General features: G+C 36.0%; 1 protein-coding gene across 1 annotated transcript; it reads right to left on the reverse strand.

Moving 5' to 3' along the window:
• Positions 1-719: 719 nt before the first annotated feature.
• On the reverse strand, positions 720-1,589 carry LOC147389007 (uncharacterized). Its single transcript, XM_086419710.1, has 2 exons — positions 1,082-1,589; positions 720-931 (listed from the first exon to the last, which is right to left on the reverse strand). Exons 1-2 carry the CDS (start codon positions 1,587-1,589, stop codon positions 720-722), a joined length of 720 nt encoding a protein of 239 aa, XP_086275836.1.
• Positions 1,590-9,535: the final 7,946 nt, after the last annotated feature.

Here is a 9,535-nt window from a genome sequence, read left to right on the forward strand (position 1 = left end):
TAGTCACAACTGTGACACCCGACTTTTTGGGGACAACCTGAAATGGACTAACCCATTTACTATCCGAAATGGGGTATATAATACCCGCATCTAAAAGTTTGATGATTTCTTTTCGGACTACCTCTTGTAATACCAGATTGAGTCGCCTCTGTGGTTCTCTCGATGGTTTAAAATTTTCCTCAAGATGAATTTCATGCATGACTACAGAAGAACTGATGCCTTTGATATCAGCTATGGTCCACCCAATAAGTTCTCGATTTTCGCGCAGAACGTCAAGTAATCGATTTTCTTATGATTTTTCTAGAGTAGGGAGATAATGACAGGGAAGGTTTCAGCATTACCCAAAAATGCGTATTTCAGCGTATCAAGCAATTGCTTTAACTCAAACTTTGAAATTTCTTCTACTATTGAGGATGACGAGAAAGAGGACAGACTCTGAATTTTTGGCTGCCAATCCATCATAGGGACTGATTCAAGAAGGGAGTTCACCTTCCTGATGGATTTCTCAGTATTGAACTCAAGGCTGAATTGGCCAAAATACTCTTCTAGTGGATCCTTGTTCTCCGCTTCCTCAAAAGTGCTACTTACCAGGGTGTCGATCATGTTGTCTTCTTTCAAATCATCCATGTTAGTAGATTGAAACTTATTTTGGAAAACGTTCATTTTGACCTTCATGTCCCCAAATGATAGGGTCATGATACCATTACGACACTTGATGACTACATCGGAGTGGCTATGAAAGGTCTTCCTAAGATGACTAGAACATGAGAATTTGGGTTAATGACAAGTTCAGTGTCAGGAACTACGAAGTCGACAGGAAAGTAGAAATCCTTCACTTTGATAATCACATCCTCCACTATTCCCTTGGGAATCTTCACCGATCTATCTGCTAGACTCAGAGTGATATCTGTAAGTTTAAGTTCACCTAAACCTAATTGTTGGTTGAATGAGAAAGGAAGAAGATTCACACTAGCCCCAAGATCTAATAGACATTTCTCAATCATCATATCTCCGATGTGCACAGAAATTGTAGGACAGCCTGGGTCCTTGAATTTTGGAATAATTGTCTGCTAAATCAGACAGGAAGACTGGGCTGTCATCACAGCCTCTCTTGGCACAGGAGTTTTTCGCTTCACTGTGGTAAGATCCTTAAGAAATTTGGCATACGAGGGAATTTGACGAATTACGTCAAGGAAGGGAATATTTATTTGCACATTTTTGAACACTTCTAGAATTCCTTCCAATTGTCTTCCCTTTTTGTTGTCTAGAAGTCTATGAGGGAACGGGGCTTTGGAAATGATCTCTCGACTCTCGAGAGGAGGAGGGGTTTCCTTAGACTGGTCTTCTTTTTCTGTGGAAGGTGCCCTAGAGGTTGTTTCTTTGATTAGAACATCCTTAGGCATTTCAAATTTATTGTCCACTAGTTTACCAGATCGTAAGGTGTGGACGGCTTGGACAGAATTAGAGGGACCTGCCTGACTATTGATTTCATACTGTCCTCTAGGAACAGTTCTTGTTGGGTTAGGCACAGTTTGACTGGGAAACTGGCCTTTATTTTTCTCTACTATAGATGAAGCTAACTGACCCATCTGCACCTCTAAATTTTTGATCGCCTGTGCAGTGACCTGGTTGGTCTGAGACTGGCTCTGGGTAGTTTGGATTTGTTACTGTATGAGTTGCTATTGTTGCTTTAATATCTCAGCCATCATTGATTCCAATGCTGAGTTAGTTTGAGCAACAAGAGGAGAGTAATTGGTCATAGGGTCAACAATGATCGTCCGTTGATCAGAATTTTGAGGTGAAGAATATGATGGCTGCGGAACCAAAGATAGGTTCGCACTGGCATGAGTTTGACGATTGAAATTTTTCTGAAACCCTGGAGGACCTCCTAATTGGATAGGTTCACTTTGTCGATATGAAAAATTGGGGTGAAACCTATTATCGGGATGGTACGTCTGGCTATAGGAGTTAGGAGTGGGTTTCCTATATGTGCTGTAATTTCCAACGGCATTGGCTTGCTCTAACTGCGAGAAAGTCAAGGTGGGACAATTCTCCGTAGAATGATTGAAATTCTCACACAGCTGACATGATGAAAATGTCTCTGTGGCGACTTGAAGAATTGGAGTGGCTTCTTGGAAGTTGGTTTTAACACTGAAAGCGTCGAACTTTTTGTTGAGACTTTGTAAGCTACTCACAAGGCTATTCATAACATTCCTGAGTTCAGGATCAGACTTAACCTCATACATGCCCGGCTTCTTGACTCCTAAATCTCTTCTATCGAGATCCCCTATGTTTGTGCTCCAATTTCGAGCATTCTCAACCAATTTGACTAAGAATTTATAAGCTTGATTAGGAGTTTGATTCATGAATTTACCTTGATGCATAGACTCGAGAAGAATACGTTGGGCTATTCGGAGACCTCGATAAAAGAAATTAACTAATTGGGCTTTGTCTATCCCATGATGTGGACACTTAACAAGGAGGTCATTGAACCTTTCCCAAGTCTGGGAGAATTCTTCATCCGGTCTTCCCTTGAAGTTCCGAATGGCATTTTTGAATTGTTTCGTCTTCGCCATAGGGAAGAATTTGGCCATGAACTTTCTTGACAACTCATCCCACGTAGTGATAGAGTTAGAGGATAAGGAGTTTAACCAAGCCGCAGCATGGTCTTCGAGAGAAAGTGGAAATAACCTAAGCTTGACATTCTCATCGTCGAGGTGACCATTTTTGAATGTCTGGCATAAGGTCAAGAATTTATTGAGGTGATTGTACGGTTGTTCGCTTTCGAAACCATAAAATTTAGGCAGCATATTGATGGTGGCTGCCCGAATTTCAAATTGTGCCACGTTAGCAGCAGGTAAAATTATACATGATGGAGGATTGGCAATAATAGGTGCGAACAACTTATTGAGAGTTCGCTGATCATCATGGTTGTGATGAGGTGGAAGTGGATGTTGATCCATTTCTGGGATTGGTGGAGTGAGAACGGTGTCATTTTCTCGTCTAACCTCAGGTAGTGGGTGAGACCTTATGATCTCCGGATAAAAAATAATTGGATTTTTCTGCGATCTCCTACCTCACATACATTACCAAATTGCACACAATAGGAGGGAGAAATTCACACGTGAAAACTGGGTGCCTATTACTAGACAGTTCCGAACTGGTTCAAAGGATGAATCAAAGCCTCCAACCCAAATCTCTGAAATCTGAACAGCCAGTTTAATCTCCAGAGGAGAGGTGGCGCACAATGCTGAGCAAGGGCACTCTTAGATCACCTCTCGTCTTGAATAGACGTGTGTCTATCCCCTGAATTCACGTAGAACTACAGGGTGAGATTGCGCTTAGGCACTGTTCACTATCAAGAAGTGCAATTGGCGCAACTTTTGATTAGCTTTGCTTAATGAGCTCGATGGAACCTAGAGTCCAGTCTAATCAAATTTTAATTAATTAATTTGCTGTGAATTTAATTTTCCTAGAAGGGTAAGATATCGGTAATGAACTTCGATTCTTATCTTATGGTGCCATCCTCGTAAGGGTGCCCTTATTACTATGTGCGATCCAATGTGTGCAGATTAGTCACTCAAAAGTAATACAGAAACTTACTAGCGAGTGATGCGTGAGTGTTTCGAAATTTACCTCCCGTTCTAGACGGGGGATGATCGAGTTGAGTCGACTTGGGCCATCAACACCAAATTTGGTGTACGAACTCGAGGGGCTGAGATAGTTTCGTCCTACTATCATCTGTCCCTAAATCTATTACAATCCGAGCCCTCTCGGATACTATTAAAATTTAATACAAGTTCAAGTGCCTAATACAAGTTGTTTTCTAAGAAAAAAATAAAAAAAATGCAGAAAAAATTTGAATTTGCTGATCTTCTTGGTGATAGAATCAATTCAGTGGATAAAAATTCCACGTGTCGCCTTCCGTCAATTTTCGTCGACTTCCGTCGAGTCCGTCACCTGAAAATAACAAAAGTTATTCCAATCAGAATGCTATAGAAAAACCAGATGTCCATTACAATGTCTATGATGTCAGAAACTTGTTCAACAAAAATCAACAGAAAATATTGCCACATCACCGCGGCGCACCTAGAGGCAACCGCGGCGCGATGAAATTTTGATGAAAATTGATTTTTCAAATTGGAAATTGTTTCTGATATCCTGAGGATTGTAATGAAAATTTTTTCAAATTTTTTTCTGTTCGTTTGACTTCTGTTCGAAGCAAAACACGTTCGGTTCTGTTTCGAAAACTGTTTCGGATACTTTCCGAATTGAAAAATGAATCAACTCGCTATCCCCGGCAGCGGCGCCATTTTGATCGATTGTAAATCTTGCTAAATAAATGCAAAGATTAAGATGTGAACTAAAACTTTGGGCAAGTCGAATTCGTTCCACAAGGACAATGAAGATTCAAAGATTCATTCGGTTAGAAACCAAAAATAAGTTAGAAACAAATTGGTTTTAAAACAGAATTGATTTGTTGCACAAATGAAATGAAAATTACTTGCAATTGAAATTAAAAATAGAAAATAAAGATTGAAGATAAAAGAAAGAGAGATTAGAAAATTCAAGTTTACCATTGCAAGTTACCCAAAAATGTTAATTAATTCTAAAACATAACTCAAGCCACGTAGCAAGTCATTGCTCGTGGATCGGAAGATGATTCGGTGTAACCATTGATTGGAACCCAAAAGTCTTCATGAAGGTCTCTTGTTTATGCAAGATTATCCGACTTATGCTTCCATTCATCACAGAGCATGAATGTTCTTGAGCTTATCTAAGTAACATTCATCAAACCTTGAAATGAAAGTCTAAATTAGAAGATCTTATCATGAAGAGATTCATAAAATTAGCATATAAAACAGAAATAATGAATTAAAATAGCATTAATAGAGTGAACTTGCTCCGGCATTCTTGACTTCTCTAATGAGAATCTAGCCGATCATCGCAAGGATCATATTGCAACAATACTAAAAGCAAGTAGAAGATAGATGGAAAGAAAATGTAAAATAGAAATGTAACTTGATTCCTTTCTTGATGATCTCTCAAAAGAGTTACAATAGAGCTAATGGCTTACTCTTGATGTTCTCACTACATTCAAAACCTCACCCAAAGGAAAAATTACAGAGAATTAAAAGAAGGAAAAATAAAAAATTATGAATGAAGAGAAGAAGAGAAGAGTCTCTTCCTTTGAAATCAACTTCCCAATTTATAATGTTCGTATTCGGGTAATCGGGGTGATTTGGCGGATAATTCGATTCGAATGACCCAATCAGTTACAACCACCGAAGCTTCTGTAAAAATCTCGAAGACAAATTCCTCGAAATGTCCACGACGCGGTCTTGGCTAGCCGCGGTGCGGTGACGTGGCGCCCAAAATCCTCAAGATTTTGCCGGATGCTTTCTTTTTGCTCGCATGTTGTAACAGTTATTGTTACACCTTTTGTTGGTTTCCGAATGCACCCTTTTCACCTGAAATTAGTAACAAACTATTGTTAGCCACATTAATTTGGGATTTAATAAAATTTATTATCATTTTAAGGGAACTAGTACTTAAACTTGTGATAATCTTGGTGAAATTACAGTCCCAAAATGAAATTATTGGGACCTTATCATACTACTAGGATTGCAGACTAGTCAGCAATTGTTGATTTAGTAGTAAAGATAGATATTGGTCTATATCGAGGAAAAGAAGGCACTTACGAGTGCATGGGCCACTGAAAGTTCAGATTTAGATTAGGATGAGTTTAGTTCAAATTTAGATTAGGATGAGTTTAGTTCATAGATTATGATGTTTTTCTTAGTTAGGTCATTTTTCAATTCTTAAGTAGAATTTTATGCAAAATTATTTCAAAATTATCATTATTATAACTTTCAATCTTTTCAGATCAGTTTTAACAAGACTTTACATATTAATGTCCAATCTATTTCAGGTGTGATCTAACATTTTTTCTCTCTTTTCCAACTTCTTGCATATTGAGGACAATATTTCTTTTAGGTTTGAGGGTATTAGGTTAGCTCACAATTGCATTGTTAATTTATTTTCAAGTTTTCAAACAAAATTAAAAAAAATAAAAAATACCTAACACTTGCAAAATATTTGCTTCAAATACTTTCTATATACTGTTGACATATGAATTTCAAATCTCAAGCTCATGTCATAATTTTTTATCATAAGTTCTTTTTAGTTATTCCTCATTAAGAAAATCATAACAAGATACTTTGAAAATTCACAATACTTCTGATTAAGTAAAAATAAGATTTTATGGAACAAGAGTCGACCCTCTTCTCTATCTAGAGTGTTAGAAGAAATCTAATCTAGTGAACTATGACTTCTTTTTCTGTTGGTTGGCTAGTTAGAAGAAAAACATAACTGAATTTAGTATGACATGGACAACAACCATAGGATTAGACTGGATACCTTGAAAAGGGCTACCTATCTTTTTGTAAAAAGATTAGCAACAAAATGGTCATGTGTGAAAAAGTTGAAAAAGAAAAAGTAAAAAGATGTGAATAAGACCAAATCAAAGTAAAGATACTTGAACTGGAAAAAAAACAAAAATGAAAAGAATCCAATGAGCAAAATAGCTCAGTAGGGTAAAAGTCGTCAATCGTAAAAACATGAATAAATCGGAATATCACAGATGAAGTCCCTTAGAGGTATTAAAGTGAACATGCATATCTCTTATCTCAGATTAGATGCTTAGTTTTGAATTAGAATTTAGATAGAACTAACCATTCTTAACAGTTAGGAGGTGAAATCTTGTTCATGAAAAAATATATTTTTAAAATCAGAAAATTTGCATAGGCATTCAATTTATTTTTGAAAATTTCTAAACTGAGGAATGAAACCAAAGAACTTTGTTCAATGTAAAAGACCTTTGACTAATTTGTCAAATATCATTAGGTCCGTCATACAAACAAAGATTTTGATATTTATGTAAAGTGTGAAATTTTGTGGGTATATTCACTACAAACCCTCACGAGTCAAACTCGTCTACTAAGCGTAACCTAAAGGTTTAAGAGCTTACTACATGTGCCACATACAATTGTGAAACCTATGAAAGCAGTTTTGTTTCATTTTAATTTTTGCTCGAGACTAGCAAAATCAAGGTTTCGAGGTGTGATTAAGTCTCATGAAGTCATTTCTAGGACTATAATTACAAAGAGATTACCTACACTTGATTGTTATGTTTCCCAAATAAAAACAAATCACTTAAAAATTTCAAAATTATTGATAACTAAAGAATTTCTATTGGTTGAAGCTTAAAAGGAAAATATTCGGAGACAAATGGAAAAAAAGCAAAGATAACACTACAATACTTGAGCTAATTCGAATCAGCTGCCCAAATTTCAGAGCAAAATCCTTCCCAATCACTGCACCACAGTGGTTCTAGGGGGAACATCCTTGAGATTCGCGTTGGAACTTTTCAGTCATATTTTTTTTGCATTAATAGAGTTGTCTCAAAACAAGTTGAAGGAGAGTGATCCAGAAACCCTAGAGAAACTTTATTAATAAGAAATGTTGTTAGTTTGTTAGGGAGACTAGAAGGTAGGAGAAACTCCAAGGCTTGGAAAATGAGGCTCTTCCTCCTCCTTCTCTCATTTCTTCTTAGTTTTTCTTTTAGTTTTAGTTTTAGTTTAGTTTAGGTTTTTAATTTGAAACTTTGTAATGATAGATGATTTAGCTAATGTTCAAACTCAAGATCAATGAAGAAAACCTTTCATCGTTCTCATTTCTCATCTCTATTTTATTTTCTTATTTGTTGTTGTTTGCGATGATCAACGGCTAGACTCTTCATTAGAGTGGTCAATGAATCTGGAGCAATATTTTCTCTCATAGTTAATTCGCCCTTTACATTATGCTTCATAGTTTTCATTGTGAGAGTTCTTAAGTAGGGATTATTGGGTTAAGTATTTGATTTCCTAATTTGATGGTTTATTTTTAGATAAGCTCAAGTTAAACCATGCTTCACCACGAACATCAAATACAAATCCTTTAACTTCATCTTATCGATTTATTCACAAACTTTTAGATTTCATTTTGGATTTAACCGCTCGATCTTCCGATCCATCGATATCAGTGTTGTTGAGAGGATTGAGATAAGTAAAGGACAAATTGATCAAAGGAGAGGGTTTGCTCACGTGGATTTCATTGTTCTAAGATTTACATTGTATCTTTATTTCTTGTTCTAAGATTTACATATTAAATGAGTGCGAATAACACTTATCATTTTCTTCCCCCCCGACTAGATTACGACATTTCACACAAAGGCAACAATACCAATCATCGTCCCCTAATTTATGTGTATTAGCCTTTATAAAATTAAAAAGGAATTGATTTCTTCTAAGTATTCAACAAAAAGCCTTGGCACAATCATCCACGTCTTACTTGGGGGTATGGCCTTCAAAGACATCTTCTAAGTATTCAATAACGACGTGTTTGTTGTGTTTTTTAAAATAGAAAAATCCCAGATTTTTCTACCCCTCCCTACTAAAATGAAAGAGATTTAGTGTTTGACAAGTTTTCCAAGTTATAATATATCATAACATATTAGACCGATCCAAAACTCAACCCATTAACAACCCAAGATAATTAATATTTGCCCCTAAAACTTATTTTCATTTAACAATTTTTAAAATAAGCCCTCCACTAATCTTTATTTTCCTTAACCAATTGATATTTGTCTCTAAATTAATAAGGAAATTTGAGATAAAAACGGTAAGAAAAATAACTTACAAGAAACTACATCTTGTGAGTTAGTGACACAATATTAAAGTGTAAAAATTAAAAAAAATCAAGTTTCACCAATAGAAGTCACAGACATACCTTCACAAGAATCACTTCCCAGACATAGATTTGTGAGCAAGCATAAATCTACGTAGAAACACAAAAATTGTCTATTTAAAAGAAGTAATTGAAATAATTCACCAATCTACCATATACTAAGGTATTTGGGTTGATATAGAAATAACTCTAATTAGAAATAACTTCTAATTGATAACTAAAATTGTACATTTCGCAGGTTTTCTACCCCCCCCCCTTTCCCTAACACTGTAAAAAGGTCAAGAATCACATAAAAAACAAAGAAAAATATGTATTAATGCACCTTTAGAGTAGAAGTGATGCGTGCAATCTGTGAGTCAAATCAATTTGCAAAAAATCCAATGTGACACTAAAAGAGTAACCAGGAAATGGAGAAGCTACTCTCCAACTAAGCAACTCCATCAAAAAATTGAAATCCTCAAAGCGATCACCCCTAAACTCTTGGATGGACCAAAGACAAGAAAAAATAAGGATGCTTCAATTTTTGTGTAGTTCCATTGAACTCATTTAGCACTCCACGTTGAAACTTTTGTTGTTCATTTTCTTCATAATGGATTAACAGATACTAGAAGGAAACACCATTCAAAGGAATAGCACCCTAAGAACAGATCCCTTACGAACTACAGTTTTATTCCACCTAATTCCAAATGCAAAAAAATTTCCCTCCCATATAACCCAACGAAATGGGCAATGAAGGAGAAGCTGGTCA

Source organism: Akebia trifoliata, chromosome 12, assembly GCF_017979445.1.
Source record: "Akebia trifoliata isolate Shusen 1 chromosome 12, ASM1797944v1, whole genome shotgun sequence".
In the NCBI taxonomy this organism is placed as follows: domain Eukaryota; kingdom Viridiplantae; phylum Streptophyta; class Magnoliopsida; order Ranunculales; family Lardizabalaceae; genus Akebia; species Akebia trifoliata.

Bases quoted from the DNA above. Each gene is read 5' to 3' on its own strand.
- LOC147389007 (XM_086419710.1), bottom strand. From the start codon at position 1,589: ATGGGTCAGTTAGCTTCATCTATAGTAGAGAAAAATAAAGGCCAGTTT. The intron at 932-1,081 runs GTCTGATTTAGC...ACCAACAATTAG, and splicing joins GATGACAGCCCAGTCTTCCT to GTTTAGGTGAACTTAAACTT.